Genomic DNA, 27,035 nt, shown 5'->3' on the forward strand with positions numbered 1-27,035 from the left:
GTCAAGGAAGTGATAATTTCGAACAAGAGGAGCCTGTAGACACAACATTGTTAGTCATGACGGTATTTAGATGGTTATTATTATGGTCTTCATCTTTGGAAGATCTTCTCATGACATTCTTGTGAAATAATTTCTGACAAGATCCCACAATGGTTGAATCGAGAGTTCTCTTTTTGGCCTTGTTGCGAGTAGTTGTTGTTGTAGTTGTGGAGTGTGTGGATGGTTGTTTCATTTCAATGTTAGGATGAGTCAATGAATATTCATCCTTTTTGGATGGGTTTAAAGTAAATTTCAAAAGTAAACAAGTAGAAGAGGATGATTCTACATTGGAATGATGAAGTGCCATGATCATTGGATTCAAGAAGGACTGCGAGTCAACAAAATTATCACGTTTAGTGATGGTAGTGTAATAGTAATTAACGAATTGTTGTTGTTGTTGTTGTGGTTGCAACAAAGAGAGTGTCAAGTTGAATTAATTTGTCAATGGATAAATGTGGTCAATGTAATGTATATGGCCAAGTGACAAAGAAAGTAGAGATGATGAGGAATAGAATGTGTGTGATTTGATGAATGAATAATAGGAGAGAGTACAAGTAGTTGTAGCAGAGTGAGTGAATCTTGATTAAATAGGACCAAAAACACCTCCTGAGGAGTAGTAGTGTCTTGCTGATGATGAAGATGATAATATTGGAGAGAGAGGAATGAAGAAGATGGCTGGGGAGCAACAAAATCCAAACAATACGGAGCGAAACAGAATCTAATGAGTTGTTGTTGGGATTATTGAGGAGGAGTTGTTTGAGTGCCACAATCTCACCACTGCCTTTCAGCCAATTCCGGTGTGTTGATGTTTTTTGTTGTCTTCAAATTTGTTGTGGTGTGCTCGCATAAACAAGGCAATAATTTTTAGCGAGAATCAAATTCAGACATAAAAATAGATTCCGAAATTCACTTCACAGGTGCAACGTGAATACCACATCCTTCAACACTCAATTTGATCCATCGAAGCGAACCATGTAACACTAGGCTTGTCCTGTAAACGTTCAAACTTGGTTAAACTGTGAACAATAAACATGTTTAAACAAAAATAAACAACATAAACATGTTCAAACTAGTTCAAACGTTTAAACGTTCAAACGAAAAGAGGGCCCTTTCAAACCTGCAGCCGCAGCAAACAGCCATTCAGCCAGGATAGTCCTCGCTGCCGAAATTATTTTCAGATGCAATCAACAGAATCCTTTGGCATCCGGTTGAAACAGGATTTTTGCGGCTGAGGTAGGATTTTGATTAGGTGATCAGTTTATTTTGCTTACTAAAAAACCGTTCTCCACAATGACGGTTCTTGGAAACGAAGTAAATTCCTCATAATATTGTGTAAAATCTTTAAAAACGTCCATCAATCTGCAATCTGATTCATTCACAACAAAAGTTTTCATGAAAAATCTAAAAGTATTGAGCTCTCCCATTTTAGTATCTCTTCAGTATTCCCATTTGATAGAATATAAATAATCTTCTTCTTCCCATCCAGACAACCTAACACTATCTCACAACAATCAAACTCCCTCTCATGGCAACTCTATTCTCAACTGACTTCTCAAGAACAAATTGAAAAACCAGAAGCAAATCAGACTTCTCTTATCGAACCTTCTATATCTCGAAACATCACAAGAAGTTTTGTGACTAAATGTTACTTGACGTATCAATTGTTGTTTTTGATAGGTAATTCCTCCAATGGTGATATGTGTATTGGATTGTTTGTTTTTGAAATTTTGCAGCATGTTGTGTGGTTGATGTGTTCTGTTCCATTGCTGCTCCAATTTATCGAATTCCACAATGTCATTATTCGAATATTGTTTCAATTTGAATTCTTTTGTAAGTAAAACTTCAATACCAGGTATATTCAAATTAAACAATATAGTATGAATGGTTGGATTCATATTCAGTATCTGAAAGCATGGCAAAAGTGCGACATGCTCTTTTTCTTTGAGGAAGATGCGAGCGATTCCACAAAGCTCTTTGTTATGAACATTTGTTTGACATCATCTTCAGTCATAATCTTGTTTTTACGTGAAATCTTTGGTTTGGATTATCATTTTCGGGTTGCATTCGGAAAGAAATCACTGCTTTGATGATGGATTTTGGAAGTGCAAATGACATGATCTCTTCATCATCAAATAAAAGTTAGAACAAGCAATGCTTCTGATAGCATTTTCTTCAAAAATACGAATTACTGAATTGATGTCTGATGGTGTGAATTTTATATCGGTAAGATAGTCATAGAGAAGATGAAGATCAGAATTCGTTTCGTGGGTGTAAGTTGATGTGGATTGGTTGTCTAGCTCCACATTTGAATTCATTTCGTTCAAGGATAACATGCCAAGGCTTGTCCGGAATTGTTGTTGTTTTGCATTTTTATTTTTAACAATTTTTCTCGTTTTCAAGCCAAAAACAACCACCAAAATCCACAAACATCCGGATTCTGGAGGATTCTGGATTTCCACAAAGTTTGGGAAGTCAGCAGGAGCTGGCAGCCGTCCTTTTCGGCTGTTTGCTGCGGCTGCAGGTTTGAAAGGGCCCTCAACGAAAATTAATTTCTAAAGAATTGAAATTTCTTCCTATTTGTCACCTTTTTCATTTTGCATCGAAATTATAAACCATCCTGTTTGGTATCTATTTCATAATCGTGTAACAAGGTCTCTGGTATAATGAGGGGCAGAAGAAACTTCCTATCCAAACACACAACTAATTTCTCGGACCAAGGTAAATAGTACCCAAATTCGTATTTCAATATTCCTAACAGCAGTCAAATAATCTTTGACATCACTGACCTGAGTTTCAATGTCAACAATTAATCGCATTCTTGAAAATTATTGATATGAATAGTTTTTAGACTTTAGGGTTTAGTGAGGTAATGAAAGGCTGTGAATGAAACAATTGAGAGTGGTATTGATGAACACAAAAACTCAGAGCAAAATGACGTGTCATCATTACTACGCCACCAGAAGTGTTAGTGGCAAACTTTATAAACAAGTTCAAACAATTTAAAACTTGTTCAAACTTGTTTAAACATGAACAAAATAAACAATGCAAGTTTAAACGTTCACAGGACAAGCCTACTGTACCTGGGTTGTGTGTGTGAGTGTTAAGGCTTGTCTACAGTAAACATAAACATGTTGATTCTGACTGCTCATCTAGCTTCAAGTTTCGTGTTCAAAAAAAATGACAAGCGTACTGGGAAACAAACTTCGAATTGGGCTATGCCAGCTTTTTGTTACCTCGGATAAGACGAGAAATATTAAAAATGCAATTGAAAAGATCAGACAAGCAAAAGATATGGGTGCTGAATTAGTAGTGTTACCAGAATGTTTTAATAGGTAATTATTACAAAATAATATGTTGATCGGATTGCCAATGATTCGGATTGAACATTGAAAACAGTCCTTATGGCACCCAATACTTTAAACAATATGCAGAGGATCCAAATCGTTCTGACACACTAAATCAAATGGCACAAGCAGCCAAAGATCATGGAGTGTATCTTGTCTCAGGCTCCATTCCTACCATCGGAAAGAATGACAAATACTTTAATTCATGTTTCGTATTTAACAAGGAAGGAGAGAGAATTGGACGATATGATAAAATTCACTTATTTGAGATTGACACTCCCACCATAAAGTTCAAGGAATCCGAGATATTGTCACCTGGCTCAGAACTGTTTTCATTTCAAATACCAGAAAAGAGTGCAACGATTGGAATTGGAATATGTTTTGATATCAGATTTCCTGAGTTGGCATCAATTTATCAAAGTCAACATCAATGCAATGTATTGATATACCCAGGTAGGTCTATTGTCTTTCTCACATGATCATATGGTCTATTGTCTTTCTCTACGTTAATTCCAATGACACTTACATGATGTCATGCATAACATATTCATTTTGAACGATAATAGGTGCTTTCAATATGACTACCGGCCCTTTACATTGGCAACTGCTAGCAAGAGGAAGAGCCGTAGATAATCAACTCTTCACAGTGTTGGTAAGTGATAATAATGAAAGAAGAACAATCACATTTTCTCACAAATCGACAACAGTGCTCACCTGCGAGAGATGAAACAGCGAGTTATGTTGCATATGGAAATTCATTAATTGTTGACCCATTAGGAGAGGTGATTCAACAACATGACGAAAAAGAAAGTGTGAGCGTGACAGAAATTGATCTGTCCAAAGTTCACACAGTACGAAATCAAATACCATCATTGCACAACAAGAGACATGATTTGTATGAGATACATTTGAAAAAATAAATTTGTTCATGAACAAAGCTAAAATAATTGTACACACGGTCAGCTCAATATTATTCCTCATCTTCCGCAATAAGCTCGTCATCTAAATCTCCAACATCCTCATCCAAATCAATATCGTCGTCCTCATCAATCTCAAATTCAAAATCTTCATCATCTACATGCAAAGGAGTAGATGGCTCTGGCTTGTATTTAAATGGTTCTGGCATTGTAAATCCAGGAGGAAGATCTTGATTTGCTTTTTCGGCTAATGTTTTACACCTTGATAAAAACTTTTTCTTATCCTTTCTCCATTCGACAGAGGCATCAACGTTAGCAGGTGATGAAAAATTTGGATCAGACAGCATAGAAATGACACTGAGTAAAATCGTTTCTGGAGTTTGTGTTGGATTCCAACGTTCTTAATAAAACAAAAACAATATAAGTTTAAAAAAACAATTCCACAAATACATACCCTCAGGACGTTCTCCACTCATCTCATCTTCTCCAGGAGGGTGCAAAATACTGATTGCGTGTTTGTAATTTATAAAACAAATGGTTGAATTTCATAGATTTTGTCAAAATTATTAGTAAATAATTCAATGATTCGGAATTTTAGATATCTATTCATCATAATTTCTATTATACAAACCTGATGCAAACTTTTCCGTCTACAGTATATGATCGTACAAAATGTTCGTAAACATCAAGTATTATTAATGACAATGGCACATCAATGATCAAATTATAAAACTAGTAGTTGTAAACACGTACCTGTATAGACATTAGGATGCCAGAATTCGCTTGTAAACATTAATGTTGGTGGGGAAAATGGATAATCTTCTGGGAAGTCAATTGTTCCTTGATAAATTCCGTTTTCATAGGGAGTATCGCTAGGGCCTTTGATATAATATCTCCATTTATAAACATCGCTTTCGTCTATCAATTCTACAGTAAAACCTTCAACAGGCTCTTTCTGCATTTTCTTCAGCTGATTGATCAAAATTCGTGCCGATGATGATGCTGCACTCATTCTTATGCTACAAGTAATGTATTTTTATTTTTAAAAATTACCAATCATTACAAAAAATGCAAGCACCAGTCGTCCCATCTGCCCAAAGTTTTAGCGATGATGATCAAAGTTCAACCTCACTGATGACTAATGATACTGTTATCAACAAAAACCTCACCAACGGATTGAGTTCATCAAGTCCGAATATTACATCCGAAGTTCTTGTCAATATTACAAATCAAGTAATTCGAGAAATAATACAAACGAATTTATCAGGCCACCACATCCCGTCCTCCGTTGCTGTAAATAATGCTAGTTATTTGTACATGATTTTATCCTTTTTTGCAAGAATTATTTCCGATATCATTATATTACTGTTAATGATGACAATATTACTGATATTGTTTCCTTCTCTGTTGAAGCCATTACAATATGCATTTCAATCTATTTTGATCACATTCAGGACAAGTGTTGATGCATTGCTCAATTTAAAAGACACATTAGAAAAGGCATATCAACAAGAATGTGAAGAAAAGGCCTTTAAACAAGTATCCTCTCATGCCTCTCAATTATTCAACCAAATGGAATCCAAACACACCACGACTCAGGAATTACAACCTTCAGAAGAAAAGCCAAACCGATTACACCAACCAAAAGTATCACCTGAGGAAAAATGGTACGAATTGACATTTCCACTCAGATAGATGAAAGAGATTTCGAGACGTTAGAAATGAGAGGTGGACCTTTTGGACGAACCTATCGTTCAATACGAAAAGATTTTGACACCACCGATTCAACGAACCAGACCGATGACGATCATTATCGAGTACCCAATGCGTATGAATTTGTTAATACTCTTCATACTTCTACCGTTCCTAGAGCCCTTGAAAAAGCCAAATCAAAAGAAAAATCCAAAAAGGAATTGAGAAGACAACGGAAGTATGCAGACAAATCAAAATATGAAATGGCTGATAGTAAGGAACTACGAAAATTATACAATGAAAAGATGCAGGACAAAGTAGAGCCTACTGCTACTATTGAAAAGACTCCGCAAGAGCCTCAAACTATCATCAACCTTGATAAAAAGGATCATGAACAAGAAGATGAAAAGCTTTTGAAGAATAATTGGAAACGAATTTCAATAAGTTATGGAAATTTGAAAACAACAGACGCAGAAGACTTTGATAATACAACAACCACGGACAGCATTAATTATTCCTCCGACGAGGACAAGACAGAATATGATGTAATGACCAGGAAAGATGAAACGCTCACTGAACCAGTTGAGGACGAATCTTTACGCAAACAAGAAAAAAAGCGAGAGACTTCAGGAGAATATGATTTTAGACAACTCACTTTTGAATCTCAATCACTGGATCAACCCATTGCTGTACACAAAAATTTGAAGCAGATCTTTGATAGCATCATTGATAAGGATGACTTGTTTCGACAAAGTTATAATCCTGCTCAAATTAGTGCGAAAACTCAAGCTGTTTACTTTAGATATTCCATACTATCTCAAGTTCCAATTCAATCATTGGTGGATGGAGGAAATATCACATTGTTGGATCTTTCTAATAATTATATTTCATCAATACCAACGTGGTTTGCAACTACTTTAAAGTCCCTTACCTATCTATTCCTTCCTAACAACTATTTATACGAATTACCAGAGAACTTTTGTGAAATGAAAAAACTCAGAGAATTAGATTTAAGTTACAATGCGTTCGAGTATATACCAAGTGCTATTTTAAAACTTCCAAATATTATAACCTTAGATTTCAGTAATAACTCGCTATTATTATTGCCAAACGATGTTTCATTATTGAAGAATACTCTAACTGATCTCAATATTTCATACAATGAGCTTAGAGAAATTCCAGATGATATTCGACAATTGAAAAAGTTAAAATATTTCAAGTATAACGAAAATGATTTATTCTATTATACCACATCTCTCATCCTCTCAAAACTTAATATTGAAGAAGATCTTAGAATCAAGCCTAGAAATAGAAGAAGATCTGTGAAAGTATCAAGCTACCTCTTTGGAGGAGGTATTACAGAATCATTTGGAGAGGAAGATAGTCCAGAGAGTAAGAAAATCAATGAACAGTATCAATTATACATCCCTAAACGTCAGGTGTTGCTGTTGCAGTTCTTAAACTCTGAAAGCGAATACATTACACACTTGAATGTGTTAAACGATATTCTCTATACTCCATTACTGGAAAAGTGGTCCGAGTTCAATATTGGTCAGAATGAGAAGGAATATATTTTACATCCAATAGTCCTTAGAATCATTCGACATGCGAGAGAACTTTTTGTAGATTTAAAGAGCAAAATGCTTCCACTTACTCAATCTAGGACCATCAAAACTGAGGACACTATTGAAATTTCAAAAGTATTTTCATCACGCTTAGATGAATTTAGAGAATTATATATCAAATATCCTACATTATATGAAAATGCAGCAGCGGTACTGAACAAGATCAGGAAAAATAATGATGATTTTGATAAGTATCTCAAAGCAAGAAAAAGACTTCCCATATGTGGAGGTCATCTTTATGACTCGTTTTTGTTGCTTCCCGTGACTAGACTTTACAGCTATGTGAAATATTTACAAAAGATACTAAGATATACTCCTGAATCACATTCTGACTTTAAGAATTTGCGATTACTGGTGCGAGAAATGAGACACATTCTTCAAGAACAAGACGAATATTTCTATAGAATTAATAACAAGTACAAACTGTTGGAGATTGAAAAAAAGTTGAAGATGCACGAATCTCTTCTAAAACCAGGAAGATTTTTCTTAAAAGAAGGAAGACTTATTTTAGGTCAAAATAAGGGAATCAACAACTTTAAGAAAGATGTAATGAATAGACTATATAATAAGGGAACTATTTCAGAAATTAGAGGTCAGGTTTTACAGAATTGGGATGCTGTGAAAAGCAAATCCTTTGAAGAATTATTAGAGCTAAGATTCACCGAATTATATGTACAGGTTTATTTGATGAGTGACATTATAATCATCAAGGAGACAAACTTTGTTCAAAAACTAGTCTCACGCTTCAACATCTACCCCTTAAAAGGAGCCTCTGTAGTGTTGGGAGAAGAACCATTGCCACAAGAAACTGATTCTCTCACTTCTCCTGGTAGAGATTCAAGCCCCATCATTGACTCAAGTCATTCGAACTTTAATGAAATTAACACAGAAACTAGCAAGGACGATGAAAAAGAAGAGAGAGAATTTACATTGGTCATTAATACGCTTTCAAAACGAATTCCACTTAGTTTCATATGCGAGAGTAAGGAAGAGTGTATGGAATGGTTTAAGGAAATTGAAAAGGCAATTCAAACACTCGAAAGCAAACATGATGAATCTGAATCTGACGAGAAACTGCTGCAATCTTATGAGTTTGTGGAGTCTGGTGAACGAGATGCTACCTCCGACATTTCTAACAAATCATTTCATTGAACTAGAGACATGGAGTAAACATCATCGTCTTAGTCAGAATAATATCCTTCCTCAAATCTGTCCATCAAAGATAATGCCTCTGTCACCTCATGCTGAGGCGCAATGAGCCCAAGTTTTTGTTTGTCTTTCATTTCTTGCATCTTTTGTCTTGTTTTCTCTTTCTGTTTCTTGCTCTTGATGAAAGGAGTTCCAACATCTTCTTCCAGTGTCATTCTTATTGATTTCTGCAAAGAATGAAATTGCCTATCTCTATCACGGTGAAGATGTTGGGCAAGTAATTGCTCCTTGTTGTTTGTAATGTATGTTAAATATGTCTCATCGTATGTAGGATTCAAAGTACTTCGTTTAGAGGCTCCAGGACTGAATTCCTTGCTGTCAATATTTGAAAATACGTTTAAAGAATTAGTTAAATGTTCTCGATCTTTTAGCTTGTTCAGCCTCTCTCTTTGAGCATGATTAGGGATGTCGATCATCAATGATCGCTCCAGGCGCTCTCTTTTATCTTGTCGCTCTTTCAGTTTTGCCCTAATTTCTTCTCTTCGGGATTGAATATAATTCATCCTCATGTCTTCCTCATAGAACTGAAAAAGCAAATCTTCTTGAAGTTGTAGAGCCACTTCTGCATCTGCTTTCAAAATTTCGTATTTTCCCTTGGTGTACCTCCTTCTTCGTTCCTCTTTCTCCAGGAGTTCTTTATCGGATATGAAGGGCAATTGGTCTTGATGCCCTTTCTCGTCCGATTTAGTTTGTTTAAATGTCGAGTCCTTCTTCTCAAAGTAGTGATCGTAAAACCATCCAGCTTCCAAAGGCATTGTGTGAGGTCAATAAATAACACGATCGAATTTTTTTTAATAAGTTAAACTGTAACGTTTACGATTTTTGGAGGGAACTGTCAAAGAACAGCAAAAAATCACGAAATTACAGGATATTCCATCAAAGATGCATATTGTTGATGAAGAGATTAAGAAGAACAAAAAATGAATTTCTATAACGCTCGGAATGGTCACTTCCGAAGCTTTAGGTGCATTTTTAAAGTTGCCATGTTACATCATCCGTACTACACGTGTTCATCAATTTTACTCAACTGGAATCTTGATCAGAAAATACTACTAAAATGTTCAACATTGAAACACACTCCACGCTAACTCGAGTTCACAACAAAAAAATCTCTTCCAAATCATGCCTCGTCTTCTTTACTTTGGTCAAAAGAATCATTTTCACAATCTTTGCAAATTGTACAAGGATCAATCACCACCAAAATTTAAATCCACAAGAATCCAATGTGATTTACTTCCTCTATTAGAGAATGAATTTATTAAACTTGGAACGAAACAAATTTCAAAGAATAACATTCTACAGAAATATCAAGTATTTAAAGATACTATTGTGATGTTGGCTACAGATGGAGATGAATATTTTCCAAGTCAAACATTGATCATGATCAAATTGTTAGAAAACAAGTCAGTTCATTATATTGTGGAATTGAGTGAAGATGGTTATATTGAAGAACCTGTGGATGATATTCAGGTTGGAGATGATTTTGTGGTTTTGAAAGGTCAATCTCATAATCTTTATATTTGTTATCAAAATACCACTTCACAGCGCTATGACGTAAGACCTCTTTCATTCGAACATGGTCAAATTGATTATTATTCATGTGCCATTCATTCCTTGGTCATTAAAACAAAGGCACAACAGTTTTATGTGGCCACGATTGATTCATTAAGTGGGAAAATCAAAAACTTGGACACTCTTATTGAGATGAGCAAATTGACTTCAAGTCCTACTGAGAAATTAGAACAAGTTGAGACCTTGTTTTACGTTGAGAGTGGAATGTATCCTCTCGCTAGAACCTCAAATAATGATAAACTGATCTACAAGGGGCCATACGGCATTCCTCATAGGCGATATGGAGGTGGTTATATCGATGGAATATTGTTGGAGGCTAAACATTATGGTGTAGGAGTCACAATAGAAAAACTCTATTGCGATTCCATTTCTGCTGTGGTCATGCTTAGTAACGGTCGACATCTTTGGGTGAACCATGTGGACTGCTATTTCAGAGTTGAGGATTTAACTTCAGTTGTTCAACAATGTGTTGGAAATGAATGGGAAATTGAGAGAGTAATTCCCAATAGAGGCGGAAATGGTTATGCTCTCATGTTGAAAAACACCAAGACTGACTCTTCTCAAATCATGGTCGTCACCAATCCAAGAGCAGTAGGTTGTGATCCATTGTTTCTCGAGAACTCTAAAGATTTGAAGGTAAAAGAAGAAGAATATATTTGGGCGTTTTTGTTACCAACCTATGTGCTCAGACAATATTCACTTTCTGAATCAAACAACAACATTGAGAATGTTTATCTCACCAATAGTTTCATGTTGTTTGAGGTTGAGGATCAGGAAAAGGTTTATTTAAAAAGATTAGCAGCCTGTGTTGGATTCCGTGATATTGAGGTTGTTTCTTTTGACAGGTTAAATTAGGATCTAGCAAATACATCTGGGATAACCCTAAAGATTTCGTTCAACTCACACACAATGCGCTCAGGACCAATTATTAAATTTACAAATAGTATGGAGCACATTTCTTTGTGTGTTACTTTTTAGGAGTAGTTGGTAATGGTGCGTTGTATAATTCTGAAAAGTCTTGATCTTTTTCTAGAAAAAGTTGAATTTGTTGCACCACTTCGTATTTTACATTTTCAGGTATTTTAGACCGAGCAATAGGAAGTAAATCATGGACAATGCTTGGTACTGATAATTCTGCCAGCTCTCGATCCTCCATACTTTCTCGGAAAGCCAAAGAAACAATATCATTCCATCCATTTTGGATTAATCTGGTCTTCAATAATTCCTTTAATCGATCCAATTCTCCACTATTTTTTAGTTTTTCGTAAATTAAATTCTCTTCGTTGGAAACTGAATTCTCTGATGATCCCGAAGCAACATGATCTGTTTGATGTGAGCCCGAAGGAGGTCTTTGCATTTTTTTTGGCGCTTATTTTGGATTTGGGACGGTGGTTTAGTTTTAAACAATAATAAGATAATTAATCAACTCGAATCAATCGAACATGGTCGTCATATTACAATTCTTTAATAATGTACGGAACTTTTGTGATCTACAATCTTTTGAACAATTTCTTTCATGGCTTGTGAAGCAGGAGACTCAGGATGATCTCGAACGATACTTTTTCCTGTTTCACATGCCTGCATTACTACAGGATCCAAAGGAATGCTTCCTAAAAAAGGAATGTTGTAATCTTTTGCCAATTGCTCTCCTCCTCCACTTGTAGGTTTAAAGATCATGGTCTTGTTTGAACAATGAGGACAGACAAATCCGCTCATGTTTTCAATAATACCAATAATCGGAATATTAACCTTTTTACAAAAGTTAATTTCTCTTCTAACATCGTTGCAGCTCACGTCTTGCGGTGTGGTGACAACAATTGCTCCATCTATATCAACATTCTTCAAATATTGAACAATTGTAATGTGTTCATCACTTGTTCCAGGAGGTGTATCAATGATCAAATAATCCAAATAATCACCCCAATAAACATCTCTCAAAAATTGTTTAATCAAGCCATTCTTCTTTGGCCCTCTCCAAATAACTGCGTCATCTTTTTTCGGTAACATGAATCCAATGCTCACAACTGCTAAGTTATCTTCGTAATATGCTGGAATCCAACCAAGGTTACTTTGGTGTAATTGATATCCTTCTAATCCGAACATGGTCGGAATGGAAGGACCACACAAGTCAACATCAAGAACACCAACTTGAGGAATTGATTCTTGATCATTTTGAAATGTAAGAGCAAGCGTGAGCGCTAATTGACTCGATATTGTACTTTTTCCAACTCCTCCTTTTCCTGATAACACTAAAAACTTTCTCTTGATCGATTTCATAGCCTCTTTAATCTGCTCCGTTTCAATTGCTGTTTGATTAACATTGTTTTTCATAGCTCCGCTTGAACATAAGGATTGATTCGGACATCCAGCACAAGCCGATGTTTTCCCTGCTGTCGTGCTCTGAACACCTGGGCAGTGTTCGTTGGCGTTTTCGGGAACGGATGATGATTCTGTTGGTGCTTGTTGCTGCATTTTTTTTGATCTCACTTTTGTTCGCTCTGGACTCCGTTTTTTGAAGAATGATTCTTATCCAACCAGCACATTTCTATTGTTGTTGCGTACGCATTCGTTATACTCATTCTTTTATAATTCATTATTATTTAATTCATTTAATGTTATTTACAGTTTAAGGGAAGATTTTGTCTTTGATGGAGTTGGAGAGAGAAGTGATTCAATAGTAAATACTTCAACCCTATAAATTTCAAAATCAGTGTGGCTCGTCAGTATATCATTTCCAAAGGTTTCACTGGAATAGCTCGATCCATATTTCAGGTCAGGATCAAAGGTAAGGGCAAACCCTTGACCTCCACCACCGACTGAAAATTGTCTTGCACTTGTCAGTTGAAAATAATCATTCTTTCTTGTCCAATTATATACACGTATGGTTTGTTTTTCTTTGTGTTTGGGATGTGAGTTATGAACGAGAACATATTCATCGTCTTCAGGATGAGGAGACTGTAGCTCTGAACTCTCATTCGAACCATGATGCTGTTCAAATTTAAAAACAAATGATTGCCCATCTCCATAATATCGTTCCCTCTTGGTCATTTCAACTTGTTCTGTTAAAAAGGCTCCAAAAATCTCTGCTTTCGTAGTTTCAACAACTAAAATAATTGGTTCTTGTTGTTCAATTTTTCTATACAATGTTTGTAAACTAATTCCATGTTCTTGTGTGGAGTAAAGCAACACGAAATTTTTGTTTCTAAATCGGACTGGTAAAGAAAGAGAAAGTTCTCTTATTTGTGATTCTTTCAAAATTACTGGTTGTGTAGCTCCAATAATTTCAGGAGTTCTATATTGAATTTTCAAGTCAATGTTGGAAACATGATGATGCAATGATGGTGGAACAAATTCTTCTGATGGAGTTGGAATATGATGAGCGACTTTTGGAGAAGTGCTTGGAGATGTTGTTGGAGTGGGAACTCGTCCTTGAAAAATAAAATCACCCGTAAAGGGAATCATGGAAATGTAATCTCCAACCTCGGAATTGGCTCTTCTTCGTGTGGTACCCGTTGATAGCTCTGGTGATGTTATTTCTCCACCAACTGGAGGAGTATCACCATCAAGATGAGATTTGCAGATGAACCGGATCGTGATCGCGATGTAAATCCCATCATGGAAGATCCCCATCCCCAAACTCCACCTGCAAACTCATTGCTGTACTTCCCACTGATTTACCTACAGAAGTAGCTACACTTCCAACACCACCTGCAATATTTAAAGCTGTATTTCCAACACTTGAAGCCACTGATCCAACCATGCTCGTGGAGGTCTTTGTAACTGTTCCGACGCCACTTGCTACCGATCCAACAGTATGCCCAACAGAGTCAACCACATCTCCAGCAATATGAATTGCCGATTGTGACAACCGTTTTGGATTTAAATGATGATGTTTGTGGACTGTTTCAGAATTATGTTGACTTGATGTTGCTTCGGGAGAGTTTTTTTCAGCAGCTGCTTTCAATTCCTTTAATCGCTCTTCCTCCTCTTGCTTTCTCCAAATTTCTCTCATTCTTGCATCTCTTCTTTGTTTTTGTTCGAAATGTTTTGGATTTTTAATCTTAACCCTTGTTCCCTTGTCAATAATATCTAAAAGTGAGTAATGAGGATTTGCATAAAGGAATTCATCAATATCCATATTATTTCGCAATGCAACAGCTGCAACAGTGACATTATCTCGGTCTATGATCGTGTCAATAAAGGGTGGCTCTGTGGGTGAAGGAGGTTCCTCTTTGGATGATGATGGTTGCTGTTTTGAATCATTGGAACCAATAATATTCATTTCTTTATCCATAATTACATTATTATCATTGATGACTTGTGTTGTAGTACTTGTTGGATCATCATCATGTTGTTTCATTTCGTGCATTATTTCTTGTCCAATCACAACAAATCCATCATGCTCCCGTGTGTTTGGTGGCGTGCTCATTTTTATTAATCAGTTGAATTTTATTATTAATAAATTTGGTCGTGTGCGAAGCTAGAAACTCATATTGGAAGCTGAAAAATCTATCACAGATTTGTAATAGCCTTGCTATGCATGGCTAATTCCATTTCTAAATATCGTAGTTTTTTTTCATCAATGAAGGATTGTTTTTTCCAAGCAATGAGATAGGTATTGAGGACATATTGCGATTCCATCTCATGCATGCTTTGAAATGTTATACTTTTAAAATCCAATTCATTTTCAAACATGGAAATGTAATCTTCCGCGTATCTAATGTAATCGATTGCATTATTCAACATGTGATAAGGTCCTTTCATTAGAAGTGCTCCTCTGTCATGTTCTTTAGAGTGGATCATTGTCAGTTTCATTCTCGAAACAATTTCTTTTAAATTTGTAACTACACTAAAAACTGAATAAAAATCATGAGGGAAGTTGATAACATGCAATTTCATAACGTACAATCTTGAATAGAGTTCAGTAGATTTTCATGGGTTTGTTTCACTATAAAAGTTTTAAATTCATTTAGAGTAATAGTTTTTAAATTGCATCAACTTACATTTCCGTGTCAATGACAGGTCCATCAAGGTGCTGTTACTAGAGAATGCTTGTTCAAATTCAATGATTGCGCTCGGAGTTTGTTGATTTAACAATTGAACAAGTTGTATGTATTCCGAGAAATGCTCACATGATTTATCATGAATGTTGTTCCAATCCTTTACTTTTTCCATAAACTCTTTATGAAATATCTCTTTTAATTGAATTAGGGTGCTGTTTTTGTTAGTGTTTTGTTTTCGGAAGGAGTGGAGTTTGAAAGTTGTGTTCGGAAAGAGAATGGTTTCGAAGTCATTTTTTGAATTGGAATCGAGGAGCAAGTGACATCATCAGCATTCGAAAAAAAATATTCAAAGGAAAAAGCAACATCAAACAAAATGGGCTCTTCTGATTCTAAACTTCAATTCAAGACCATGTTTTCCAAGCTGGGAGAAAATTATATAAAACATAATGACCACAATTTTTGGAAGATGTTGTTCATTCAGCCTCTTTCCATTGATGATATTTTCACAGTGATTTCTCCGGACGATATTCGCTCGTTAAGAAAGGTACAGCCAGCAAATCTTGGAACGATCATTTATAAGGTAAGCTTTGGAAATCAATTTAAAATTCACTTAATGATTTACATTTCGGGCCTTCATTTATTCAATGATATAATTTGATGATTTAATATCGTGATTAGTGTATTGAACAACTCTTCCTCTTTTCTCAACCCAAAAACTTCTTCTCTGAAAGCACTAGTGCCAAAAACTCGCTTCATCTCCTCACCAGAATTTTACCTTTTGTTTTTGAGCATGATGATGATGGTTTTGTGAGTGATCTATTCTTCAATAATGTGTTACCAGGTTCAGCCAATTTGTTATCTGTTGTTGGTGGAGCAACAAGCAGCAACCAACAAGTGATTGAACAAGAAGAAACATCCACCAATAACACTGAACAAGCTTCATCCACCGAAGAGCCTGCAACAACAACAACAGCATCGGATCAAAAAACTGAAACACAAACGCAACAATCAACATCTGTTTCTTCCGAACAAATTGAACAAGTCAAACAAGAAATTGATCAACTAAAACAAAAGGTGGAAGAAAAATTAGAAAATAATAATTCAAATACTCCCTCTGAACCTGCCAAAAAGGATGAACCTCCAGTGGAGCCAGTAAAGGAAGCTCCCAAAGTTGAGGAACCTAAAGAAACTCCAAAGCCTGTTGCTGAATCAAGCTCAGGTAAAAAGAAGAAGAAAAAGAATAAGAAAAAGAAAGGAGTCAAAGAAGAAGAAAAGACTGTAGAAACCTCTGTATCCTCAACAGTTGCTGAATCGAATGCTGAAGAACAATCAGAGACTAATGAGGATGCTTCTACTGAAGTAACATTGTCAGAATCTCCTGCAACTGTTGGTGATGAGCAATCAACAATTTCTCAACAAGAACCTCAACAAATAGTAGAGCAAGAGGAGAAGATAGAAGAACAGCCAGTTGAACAGACTCAAGCTGTCTCTGCAGAGACAACAAACAATGAAGCTTCTGTATCCGATGAGAAAAAACCTTTACCAATTTTGAAAATTGCTGACATGAATTTGACTTCTTCTCTTGCTGAAGTAATGTTGCAAACGTTAATGAGATGCTTATTCCTTCCTGATTTCACAGTTCCTTTAGGTCAATTCAATGAAGATAATTATATTTCATTGAAATCAGATTCCTTGGATGAAAACGTTTTATGGCAAGTTGGTATGGGTGTTCCCCTTACTAAAGGCCTTCGTTCAGCATCTTGGGAGCAAATGGAAAACAGAAACGATATTTTGAGATGCCTATTGACATGCTTCTCAAGCGTTCTATATCGTGATGCCGAGACATGTAGCGAATATGACAACAAGTTCCTATCATTAGCTGTCTCTGATAGAATGCCACATGTTCATAACTTGGTGTACTCTCTGTTGAACTTTGTTACTGCATATGATCCAAGAGGATCACTTCCATATTCTTCTCAACTTTTCACTGACCACTATACTCAGTATATTGAAACATCATTGCATGTCTTGTCTGTGTTGTTACAACACAAACCAAAGGGATATGCTAACGTTTATCACACATTTTTCCAGCAATTTAGACACACATTGGACATGACTCACCTATACAGTAAGATGACATTACTTCTTAGAAACGTTGTTGACTCACATAACACCTATCTACCTAGCTCACAAAAACTGATCGAGTTCTATGAGGAAGTCTTACTTCTTTTGTGGCTTATCCTTGGAGAAGCTCCAATTTTCAGAACATTTGTATGCAAGGAATTGAACATCACTGAGCTACTCATTCCACTTCTTTTCATTATTCAACTTCACTGCAAACAAGTCACAAAGTTTCCAATTGTACAATTGGCTGCTTTCACAATTTTGCTATTGAGTGGAAACAGAGAATTCGGAGTTGCTCTCAATCATCCATACAAAATTTCAACTCCTTTGGATGTACCTGTTTTTGAAGGCAATTTTGCTGATTTACTGATTTTGTTCTTCAACAAGATTATGGTCAGTGATAAGGGAATTATTCGTGGATTGTATGATTGCATGCTAACAATCATTGCAAATATTTCTCCGTACACAAAGTCACTAAGCATGCTCTCAAGCGTAAAGTTGCTAAACTTATTTGAGGCATTTGCATCACCAAGATTCCTTTACTCGAGTGAAAAGAACCACCAATTTGTCGCTCTGTTACTTGAAGTTTTTAATAACATTATTCAATATCAATATGAAGGAAATGTCCATGTCATTTACTCAATTTTGAGAAGAGGAAAATTATTCAAGGATCTCACTCAAGATCCCGATTTAGAACCAATCAAAGCAGCAATTATGAAGAAACATGAAGGCAAACAAGGAGCCGAACAACCATTCATACCAACTCACGAATGGGTACAATCATGGAGACCAAAACTACCACTTTACACAATCACAACTCTTATTGATACACTTACTCCTGACGTTGAAAAGATCTGCTCACAGGAATATGCACTGAAGAGGATGTTATTGTGTATCTCAAAAACACAACTCTTGTTGGTTTATTGCCAGTGCCTCATACCATCATAATCAGAACATTCCAAGGAAACTCGAAAATAGATACATTCATAATCACTTTTATTTGGGGATGTATTTATGTGAAAATGAGTACACGTGTTCCTTGGGTGGACGCAAAAGCCATTAAGCTATTCAGAATTAATACTGTTCCAGTTCAATAAAGTTTCATCACCTCGATTGTTTAACAATTTTCTTAAAAATGTAACCAAAATCATTTGAGTTTAATGTAAATAACTGCCAGAATCAGCACAACAAGAGCCAAAATGTAGAGAAGGTACGTCAAAATGGAGGTTGAAATCTTTTTGTTGGCATTCAGATGTTGCACAGAAATTGAGCGGTCAATGGATCCACTACACACGTGAACATGTTGTTTTTTCTTTTTGAGGCTTGTGTCCTTTTGTTTTTGATAAGGATCTTTGCAAATGTCAATGCAAGTAATGGCTTCACTGTGAATATTCAGCTTTTTTCCAATATGCTTTCCTTCCTTGTACAATTGAATTCCTCCATCCACTCCAAATGAAATGTATTCCTTGCCATCATCTCCAATCAGTACAGAAAAAGCAGTTGCAGGTCTTTTCATGAACTCTCTTGTTGATTTTAGTGTGACAATTCCATTCTCAATTTTAAAATTCGACACAAAGGTTGGACTTGATCTAGAGGTATGCAATGTGTAGAAAAGTAGCTCATTTGGGTTATTATTCTTTGGAAACAAGCAATGTTTCACGTCCTGCTTGGGATATTGTGTAATATTGGGAATGTTACTTGAGAAAACCTCTTCATAATGCCTGTCCTTGTTCATTCTTAGAATTCTTATAGCTTTATCCTCTGAAACAATTCCAAGAGTGTTGTTTTCATCGTTGGCTAATGTTAAATCACTCATATTCTTTTTAGTCACATTTTTCATTTCAAAGATACATTCTAACTGATCGTTCTCGATGTGAAATACATGTAGAGTATTGTTGTCATCATTAGCTACAACAAAACCATTAGAGTTAATATCACAAATTTTCTTTCCTAACTCCTCACTGCTGCTAAATAATGGTTTCGAGTCCAATGCTGTGAAATTCTTTTCTTTAAAATCGTATTTCAGTAAATGTAATTTATCTAGAGAGGTAAACACAACGAATGGAGTATTGTTCACCATCTCAAATTTTAAATTCCACACAACTTCACCTTCAGTGCAATGGTCACACTCTACTGTTAATGCCTTATCACTATTCTCTTCGTAGTTGAATTTCATTACCATAATTTTGTTTGGAATTCCATGTCCTCCTCCACCACCAACAATGACTCGACTGAAATCCAATCCAAAAAACAGTGTGGCATATACTACAAATTCACAAGGTACAATCATTCCTTGATTTTTTGCTTCGGAAGCCCTTTCGTTTTTGTTGACCCGATCGCTTGTTGATGAAGAAGGACTAGATATTTCACTCTTTGCTTGTTGAGTGTTTGAGTTGGAATTTGTGATTATTTGATCGTCCGAATTGGTCTGCTCGTTGAGATGATCATCATGAGCAAGAGAACTCTCGGAGGTTGTGCTCATTTTTTTTCAAGCTGAATTTCGGAAGCTTCAGCACTGACGTCATTGCTGTAATGTCACTAGAATTGAGAGTTACAATACAGTGGTGATGGTTTGAAAACCCAAGTGTTTTGAAACAGCAAGCCTTTCGATGAGAAATTCCATCCCGTTGTAGCGGTTTCATGGTTGTTGGAGAGCAATGAAAAAAATATTTTCAGATGAATCCAAAGCATTCTCCTCGATCCACAATTTCAACCCCGTCATCGACTAAGGGATCACAGCTCTACAAAACATCACGATCTGGATACGAGAGAAAGGGGACTAAGATAGTATCCAGCGTTACGGGAGTGAGCTATACATCCCCAGCCTCGTTATTGATGAGGGAGGTTAAAACTGCAAAAATAGCGGAAGGCGTTTCCAAGCGTATGAGCTCTCACAAGCCTATTAATTCCTCGCAAGTAGTTCATCAAATTATACAAAACTCCAAGGTGGGAGATGCTGTTTCTGCAAAGGAGGAATCGCCATTTCCTTCTTATGATGTACATATTCGACCAACAACAAGTAAGGTTCCTCATCCATTCTCTTCAACAAGCAATGAATTTTTCGTACACAACAAACAAATCATTGAGAATGCTTCTCCGATATATAATAGGAACCTGATCAAAGAATATAGCGTGCCTCAAATATCCTTAAAAATGAAAGAGATTTTAGTACCAGTGTCAGGACATGTTTCTTCGTCTGAGTCCGTTTCCGAATCATTGCAACATCTTCAGATCAAACCATCCTATAACGGGGCAAAGAGTGAACAGGTTCTTGATGTTGGTTTCAACAGCCAACAAATTGATGAGCAGAAAGATGGTAAAGAAGATAACATAATATTTTTTGAAGAATGTTGTGAAAGCAAGGCTGTGATAAATTCACAAATTGGGGATAACATTGTTGACAGGACTCCACCAAAGAATGAATCAAAAACCAAAGCACCACAGACTGCATCTCCTTGCTGTAAGTTAAACGCCTCGTTCAGGTCTAGAGTTGTTGATGAATGGCAGACTTTAATTGTAAGTGTTAATCCCCTTTTTAAATTTTCTCTAACAGTATTTCAAAGAACATGCCTGAAGCAAATTTGGACAATTTTGAAAAAGTGGAGGACGAAATTTCAGAAGAAACCTACGATGAACAAACAAGAAGAAGCAGCAATCACGTGAAACAAATGCTGTCTCAACACCGACGTTCTCTCTCACAAAGAGAAGCAAACAGCAGAGAAAGAAAGAAGCTTCTGCATGGATTTACATTAGAAGAAATTCAGCGAGTCACAAACGAAATTTGCAAACCACTGGTAGAAACTGAGTAACGAGTCATCTTTCGCTGGCAAATAAAAAAATGTCATTCATACGCAAACTGTTCAGCAGCGTAAGCGATCAATGTATGTATTCTTGGTTTGGTGGACAACAACGATCATCATTTGATTCCGAATTTTCTTTTGCCAGCTCACAATTTGGGAGATGACCAAGATGATGATGCCGCAGCACAAAATAACAATACAACTCAGAACAATAGTAATAACGGCAAATCTGTCTTCTCTAGTCATAACACTGAAACATTTAAATCAACGGCATCCAATGAACATTCTGGAGCGCGATCCAACAATGGTGAAGCAACTACATCTGGTGATGATTCATACGATAATACATCACGAAATTACGACACTCTCACCTTTGCTGACGATCAATTAAACCGAGATTTAACAGAAAACGTATCTGAAGATGTTGCTTCGTACCATCGATCAACTATCTCTCATAGAAGCGCTATTCCAAAATTTCCCGATAACAAACTCACTGATGAAGAGAAGAAATACGTTGCGTTTTGTGTTGAGAAGTTGAAAAAAGTAGAAGGTGTTGACTCGAAGAAAATTCAAACAATTGCTCAAAATTGTGTTCTTCATGATCGATTTAAGTACAAATTCTTCAATCCGGCAACTGAAATGGATCAAGATATTGGCTTTGGTGGAATGGGAGCAACAAACAAACGTACCAAAACTGGACTCCGAATCAAGTTTGTTCTCACTGAGTTGGATCAATCGACTCATATGAGAGCGTTAAGACGTATTGGACATACTTTCAACTTCACTGGAGATTCACAATTTGGAATGTTTCACACTGCCCTTATTGTAGGAAATTGGTATGTCGAATGGAACGACAATTCTCTGGCTATTGTCAGAAAGAACTCTTCATCAAAGGCTGTTTTTGCTTTTGATCTTGTTATTATTACTAAGGAATCTGATATTCATCGTTGCTTGGATGTTATTGCAAAAGAATGTTGTAGATGGAATGGATCAGTGATGTATGAAAATCGAAAGGCAAATTGTCAACACTGTATGTATCTCAAATGTTGTCTATTTGATGACAATTTACTCTATGATTTTAACTCATAACAGTTACTCAGGCTGTTTTGGAGAAAATTGGTATTGATTTTGAAAGCAAACTAAAAGGAGCAGCTAAGAACTACATTGAAAGACTCAAAAAATATGGCGTTTGTGACATGACCATTGACTTGACTGACAAGCTAAAACCGCTATTTAAAAATGTACAATCTGTAACGTTCAAGACACATGCCGAGTTAGACACGTTTTATAATACTATCAAAGATGCTCTACCTAGCTATTTTGACGTGGACGAGGGAAAGAGTGACGAAATTTTATTGAAATCATTTGATAGAGCTTTTTGGCTGAGAAAAGAATCGTCAAAAGCTTCTGCTGACGACGAACCATTAAGAGGAAGTGATAATTGCTGCCTGTGTCCCTTCAACCAATACGAAGACGTATTTAAGGTTTATCTCGAAAAGAATTCTGTCAACAGCAAGTACAGCCTTGGAAATTATCTTCCTGAAATTCCAAACAGATAAACGTGAAACTGACAAGCACACTTTGTTCAACTCTGAATTTCGTATGTAGCTCTTTCTGTGCTTCATTGTAAACTCTCGAATTGAGTTGACCATTTTTTGAAAAAATTTGTTGAAAAAAATACACTAATTGTAAGTAGCCTACTTCGCCTCTTGCTTCATTTTTACTTCAACAAAATCGTGTTACCCATACAGAACATTCACCATGAGTAAGCTTTCAAGTGACGAGCTTAGGGAATCCGTTGTCAAGGTATTGAGTGAGAAGGACAAAAGAAAGTTCACCCAAACCGTTGATCTCCAAATCAAATTGAAGAACTATGATCCATCCAAGGATAAGCGTTTCAACGGTTCTTTGAAGTTGCCAAACTATGTCAAGGAAAATTTGAAGGTCTGCATCTTGGGAGACCACAATCACTGTGAAAAGGCAAAGGAACTCGGAATCCCATTCAGAACAGTCGATGATTTGAAGAACACCAACAAGAACAAGAAGATTGTCAAGAAGTTGGCTGACTCTTATGATGCTTTCTTGGCTTCTGACTCATTGATTAAGAGAATTCCAAGATTGTTGGGTCCTGGTTTGTCCAAGGCCGGTAAGTTCCCTCTCGTCTTGGCTCAAAACGATGATATCCCATCCAAGATTGAGGAATTGAAGAAGACTGTCAAGTTCCAATTGAAGAAGGAAATTAACTTGGCATCTGCTATTGGTAACGTCAAGATGAGCGAAGATGAAATTCAACAAAACGTTACAATTGCAATGAACTTCTTCGTTTCATTGTTGAAGAAGAACTGGCAAAACGTTGGTTCAGTAACTATTAAGCCAACTATGGGTAAGCCACAAAAGATTTATCCATAAACTTGATATCTTGACCCTCCCACCACCAATGCTCCATGTTTCAAGACTGAAAGGTCTACGTGGATGACGTTGGAAGTCACTGCCTCAATAAATATAAACTTCAACAAGATCGGTTCCTTCTTGTACCTCTCTGAGTTAAGTGGGATGTCGTCAAGGGCAGCCCAAAGTCTGAGTGAACATGTGCCATCTAAAAATAACGTCATTTCTCAGAGAAATTCCAGAAATTAAAAAATGTCTCAATCACTTTCCGATAAAAGAAGAGCCCTCATCATTGTCGATGTGCAGAACGATTTTTGCGAAGGAGGCAGTCTATCAGTAAAACATGCTGATGAAGTGGTACCGGTTTTTAACAGGTTGAGAGATCAAGTACACTGGGATTTGATTGTGTTGACACAAGATTTTCATCCCCAAAAACATATCAGCTTTGCATCGACTCATAACATGGAGGCGTTTTCTTCGAAAATATTGGATGATGGAATAACACAAACTATGTGGCCAGATCACTGTGTTCAGGGAACCAATGGGGCTCAATTTCATCCTGATTTGATTGTGTCAAACAGTGACGAAATTGTGCAAAAAGGTTGTAATTCTTTAATAGACTCCTACAGCGGATTTTTTGATAATGCCAAAAAGAACAAAACATCTCTCGATGACATTTTGAAGAAAAATAATATTACTCAAACTTACATTGGAGGAATTGCTTTAGACGTTTGTGTGAAATTTACTGCATTGGATTCGATTCAGTTGGGCTATGAGACATTCCTCATTCAAGATGCCAGCCGAGGATTGTCTTCAGAGTCTGTAGAAAAAGCTCTGGATGAACTTCGTAACAATCATGTTAAAATTGTGAACAGCCAAGACATTTTGTAACTTAAATTATTTTAGTAATATTTCAATATCTTCAAGCTCTGTTGGTTTCCTTCTTGACCTTGAAAATTCTAACGATGAAATGTTCAGAAGAGAATGCTTCCTCCAAGTGTTCTAATTCAAAGTTTTTGTTACCAATTTCTACACCACGTACTCTGTCATATCCAGTTGGTCTTTGATATTCAGTCATCATTTCTCCAAACTTGTAGTAACTCAATTTATACATTAATGAATTGAGCATTGTTTGACTTCCTCCTGCATCAATTCTGTATTCTCCTCGTGGCGACAAATAATCTGGTTCCTTAATTTCAGGATAAACACTTCCACCAATACGGACCATCCACAAGAATTTGTTAATATCGTCTGATGCATAACCTGTCACTCCTCCGAAAATAACCAACACATAGTCAACATCCAAAGCTCTCATAATCTTGTAGGCTTTTGCTTCATTAGAGGCCATTGCTCTGCCAACTGTTGCAATGTGTGTATTATTCCAGGTATTATTGTCTACTAATACAGTTCTATTTGCCATTGCAGTTAATTGATAACCATAGTCCCACCATGACATCACCTTGGCATCAGGTTTAGTGTTTTCACTCAACCAGTAATAAGCTTCTCTAAAATCATCGAAGATGATTCTTCTTCCTCCAGCACCACGAGCAGCTAACACAATAGAGGGAGATGAGTAAGCTTCAGAAGTTACCCAAACACAGTGAACGACATAGAATACCAAAAGGAATAACATGGAAATAAGCATAACAAGGCAATCTCTCGTGGAAGTTGACTCTGAGTCTTTTCAGTGGAACTTGAAGCTTGTGGTTTCTTCTTTTGTTCGCTAGGTGAACTTGTTGATTCTGTTTTTGAAGGTTTAGCTTTAAGAGCACGGATATAAGTTTTGAGAGTTTTAGAAATACCAATTCCAGATAAAACACAGGCAGCAGGAGCAAGAACAAGAATCAAACGAACCATGACACCAGCAAAGTATACACTAAACATGCCATATAAAATAATAAAGATTGAGGCATCTGTCAAGTCACGGAAACAAAAGTATAATCCAACAGGGAATAGAAGTGCCAAAATGTGCAAGTCAAAGAAGAAGCTTGCCCAAGTGGTAGGTTGATGTTCTGATACAGAGGCAATAATTGGAATGTGCTTCTTAGCATAGGTTGGATCTAACATGGCATAAAATCTACCAGTCCATGGAGCAATATATCCTGTGGCGCTTCCAATCAGAATGGCAACAACAGCAGTTAATGTAAATGTTGAGACAACAAATCTAAACAATCTTTGGAACATTTTTGCATCAAGTAAAGATCTAATCCAATTCACAAAGTTCACAAGTTGAAGTAAAGCAAACACACCCATTGCACCTAAATGTTCGCTTGTTTGAACAGCTTGGAAATTGACAAATCTCACTTGCATAGACAAGAGTGTACCTAAAATATAGAACGAGCTGTAAGCCACATACAATCGATGAGAGAATCTACCAGTGACAAGCAATACCAAAACGTAGACTGGAATCAAGTTAATGATGAAAACGTAACCTCCCCAAGCGTTGACCATGTAGAAATAGGACAAGCAAGCAATTGCACTCCAGAATAGAGATCCAGTTCTTACACTCTTAACAAACAAATAAAAAGTGCAAATCAATGCGAAAATAGCTACACCTTCGTTATCAAATGATCCAGCAACGGAACGAGAAATGTATCCGGGAACGATGGCAATCAAAATCGAAGAGGTCAAGGCTGCGCTCGGACCAGCAATTTCATTTGTAAAGGCATATGTAATCATGGCCGTGTTGGAAGCAAAGAAAGGAGAGGTGAGAACACAAACGTTTCTCAAATCCACGGTAAAGTTGATGGCTCTCAAAATCCAATACATGAAAGCTGCTGTAATTTGGATTCCTGGATACACTGTACCTCCTACAACACGTCCAATAGGATACCAAGAAAAATCATCAAACCAATTGTAGAAATCATACCATCCGTAATCTACCAAGTATTTAGCGGAACGGAAATTGAAATATGGATCAAATTCGTGAATGACACTCTCATATCTGAAGACTGAAAAAAGCCTAACACAGAAAGCCAACACGTAGATGGCTGCGAGGATTGTAATACGCAGCAAGACTTCCTTCTTACGTGTTGGAATGAAAAAGAGTTGAGAGAGCATTTTTTTGTTGGCTTGTGGTGTGTTGAATTGAACAAGAGTCGATTGGGTTTGGTCAACTCTTTTTCATTCGCCAACACGGCTATTGTTTGCACATGTGGCTTTGACTTGTATTAAATGAAATCTAGTAAAGAACGAAAATGGTGAAGAATATAAATGTTTGCAACAACATTACGACAGTATATTCTTCTGTTGAATGTCATAGGATTTGTCTTTCCAGAAAGGTGATATTGTTAAGAGAAATGAAACACACGATCACGATGTT

The 27,035-nt window shown here is 36.4% G+C and overlaps 18 protein-coding genes across 18 annotated transcripts; 9 read left to right on the plus strand and 9 right to left on the minus strand.

Moving 5' to 3' along the window:
• Position 1: 1 nt before the first annotated feature.
• C9374_004579 (uncharacterized protein) lies at positions 2-346 on the minus strand (the record flags this gene model as incomplete). The annotated part of the gene is made up of 1 exon (XM_044694233.1): positions 2-346. One exon carries the CDS (start codon positions 344-346, stop codon positions 2-4), a length of 345 nt encoding a protein of 114 aa, XP_044548921.1.
• Positions 347-3,216: 2,870 nt separating this feature from the next.
• C9374_004580 (uncharacterized protein) lies at positions 3,217-4,303 on the plus strand (the record flags this gene model as incomplete). The annotated part of the gene is made up of 4 exons (XM_044694235.1): positions 3,217-3,371; positions 3,436-3,836; positions 3,950-4,035; positions 4,091-4,303. 4 exons carry the CDS (start codon positions 3,217-3,219, stop codon positions 4,301-4,303), a joined length of 855 nt encoding a protein of 284 aa, XP_044548922.1.
• A 50-nt stretch (positions 4,304-4,353) lies between these two features.
• Positions 4,354-5,261, minus strand: C9374_004581 (uncharacterized protein; the record flags this gene model as incomplete). Its single annotated transcript, XM_044694236.1, has 4 exons — positions 4,354-4,700; positions 4,755-4,804; positions 4,932-4,950; positions 5,054-5,261. The coding sequence occupies 4 exons, from the start codon at positions 5,259-5,261 to the stop codon at positions 4,354-4,356; spliced, it is 624 nt and encodes a 207-aa protein (XP_044548923.1).
• A 107-nt stretch (positions 5,262-5,368) lies between these two features.
• On the plus strand, positions 5,369-5,995 carry C9374_004582 (uncharacterized protein; the record flags this gene model as incomplete). Its single annotated transcript, XM_044694237.1, has 1 exon — positions 5,369-5,995. One exon carries the CDS (start codon positions 5,369-5,371, stop codon positions 5,993-5,995), a length of 627 nt encoding a protein of 208 aa, XP_044548924.1.
• A 26-nt stretch (positions 5,996-6,021) lies between these two features.
• Positions 6,022-8,769, plus strand: C9374_004583 (uncharacterized protein; the record flags this gene model as incomplete). Its single annotated transcript, XM_044694238.1, has 1 exon — positions 6,022-8,769. One exon carries the CDS (start codon positions 6,022-6,024, stop codon positions 8,767-8,769), a length of 2,748 nt encoding a protein of 915 aa, XP_044548925.1.
• Positions 8,770-8,798: 29 nt separating this feature from the next.
• Positions 8,799-9,581, minus strand: C9374_004584 (uncharacterized protein; the record flags this gene model as incomplete). Its single annotated transcript, XM_044694239.1, has 1 exon — positions 8,799-9,581. The coding sequence occupies one exon, from the start codon at positions 9,579-9,581 to the stop codon at positions 8,799-8,801; it is 783 nt and encodes a 260-aa protein (XP_044548926.1).
• Positions 9,582-9,948: 367 nt separating this feature from the next.
• On the plus strand, positions 9,949-11,253 carry C9374_004585 (uncharacterized protein; the record flags this gene model as incomplete). Its single annotated transcript, XM_044694240.1, has 1 exon — positions 9,949-11,253. One exon carries the CDS (start codon positions 9,949-9,951, stop codon positions 11,251-11,253), a length of 1,305 nt encoding a protein of 434 aa, XP_044548927.1.
• Positions 11,254-11,365: 112 nt separating this feature from the next.
• Positions 11,366-11,755, minus strand: C9374_004586 (uncharacterized protein; the record flags this gene model as incomplete). The annotated part of the gene is made up of 1 exon (XM_044694241.1): positions 11,366-11,755. The coding sequence occupies one exon, from the start codon at positions 11,753-11,755 to the stop codon at positions 11,366-11,368; it is 390 nt and encodes a 129-aa protein (XP_044548928.1).
• A 107-nt stretch (positions 11,756-11,862) lies between these two features.
• On the minus strand, positions 11,863-12,870 carry C9374_004587 (uncharacterized protein; the record flags this gene model as incomplete). Its single annotated transcript, XM_044694242.1, has 1 exon — positions 11,863-12,870. The coding sequence occupies one exon, from the start codon at positions 12,868-12,870 to the stop codon at positions 11,863-11,865; it is 1,008 nt and encodes a 335-aa protein (XP_044548929.1).
• Positions 12,871-13,017: 147 nt separating this feature from the next.
• C9374_004588 (uncharacterized protein) lies at positions 13,018-14,827 on the minus strand (the record flags this gene model as incomplete). Its single annotated transcript, XM_044694243.1, has 2 exons — positions 13,018-13,943; positions 14,077-14,827. 2 exons carry the CDS (start codon positions 14,825-14,827, stop codon positions 13,018-13,020), a joined length of 1,677 nt encoding a protein of 558 aa, XP_044548930.1.
• Positions 14,828-14,910: 83 nt separating this feature from the next.
• On the minus strand, positions 14,911-15,573 carry C9374_004589 (uncharacterized protein; the record flags this gene model as incomplete). Its single annotated transcript, XM_044694244.1, has 3 exons — positions 14,911-15,254; positions 15,305-15,346; positions 15,402-15,573. 3 exons carry the CDS (start codon positions 15,571-15,573, stop codon positions 14,911-14,913), a joined length of 558 nt encoding a protein of 185 aa, XP_044548931.1.
• A 201-nt stretch (positions 15,574-15,774) lies between these two features.
• On the plus strand, positions 15,775-18,473 carry C9374_004590 (uncharacterized protein; the record flags this gene model as incomplete). The annotated part of the gene is made up of 2 exons (XM_044694246.1): positions 15,775-15,981; positions 16,080-18,473. The coding sequence occupies 2 exons, from the start codon at positions 15,775-15,777 to the stop codon at positions 18,471-18,473; spliced, it is 2,601 nt and encodes an 866-aa protein (XP_044548932.1).
• A 199-nt stretch (positions 18,474-18,672) lies between these two features.
• C9374_004591 (uncharacterized protein) lies at positions 18,673-20,007 on the minus strand (the record flags this gene model as incomplete). Its single annotated transcript, XM_044694247.1, has 1 exon — positions 18,673-20,007. The coding sequence occupies one exon, from the start codon at positions 20,005-20,007 to the stop codon at positions 18,673-18,675; it is 1,335 nt and encodes a 444-aa protein (XP_044548933.1).
• Positions 20,008-20,201: 194 nt separating this feature from the next.
• C9374_004592 (uncharacterized protein) lies at positions 20,202-21,334 on the plus strand (the record flags this gene model as incomplete). Its single annotated transcript, XM_044694248.1, has 2 exons — positions 20,202-21,007; positions 21,079-21,334. 2 exons carry the CDS (start codon positions 20,202-20,204, stop codon positions 21,332-21,334), a joined length of 1,062 nt encoding a protein of 353 aa, XP_044548934.1.
• Positions 21,335-21,363: 29 nt separating this feature from the next.
• C9374_004593 (uncharacterized protein) lies at positions 21,364-22,884 on the plus strand (the record flags this gene model as incomplete). Its single annotated transcript, XM_044694249.1, has 3 exons — positions 21,364-21,406; positions 21,471-22,355; positions 22,418-22,884. The coding sequence occupies 3 exons, from the start codon at positions 21,364-21,366 to the stop codon at positions 22,882-22,884; spliced, it is 1,395 nt and encodes a 464-aa protein (XP_044548935.1).
• Positions 22,885-23,086: 202 nt separating this feature from the next.
• On the plus strand, positions 23,087-23,734 carry C9374_004594 (uncharacterized protein; the record flags this gene model as incomplete). Its single annotated transcript, XM_044694250.1, has 1 exon — positions 23,087-23,734. One exon carries the CDS (start codon positions 23,087-23,089, stop codon positions 23,732-23,734), a length of 648 nt encoding a protein of 215 aa, XP_044548936.1.
• A 231-nt stretch (positions 23,735-23,965) lies between these two features.
• Positions 23,966-24,604, plus strand: C9374_004595 (uncharacterized protein; the record flags this gene model as incomplete). Its single annotated transcript, XM_044694251.1, has 1 exon — positions 23,966-24,604. The coding sequence occupies one exon, from the start codon at positions 23,966-23,968 to the stop codon at positions 24,602-24,604; it is 639 nt and encodes a 212-aa protein (XP_044548937.1).
• Positions 24,605-24,635: 31 nt separating this feature from the next.
• Positions 24,636-26,773, minus strand: C9374_004596 (uncharacterized protein; the record flags this gene model as incomplete). The annotated part of the gene is made up of 2 exons (XM_044694252.1): positions 24,636-25,291; positions 25,345-26,773. The coding sequence occupies 2 exons, from the start codon at positions 26,771-26,773 to the stop codon at positions 24,636-24,638; spliced, it is 2,085 nt and encodes a 694-aa protein (XP_044548938.1).
• Between the last annotated feature and the right edge of the window lie 262 nt (positions 26,774-27,035).

Source organism: Naegleria lovaniensis, assembly GCF_003324165.1.
Source record: "Naegleria lovaniensis strain ATCC 30569 chromosome Unknown tig021, whole genome shotgun sequence".
NCBI lineage: Eukaryota > Heterolobosea > Eutetramitea > Acrasida > Naegleriidae > Naegleria > Naegleria lovaniensis.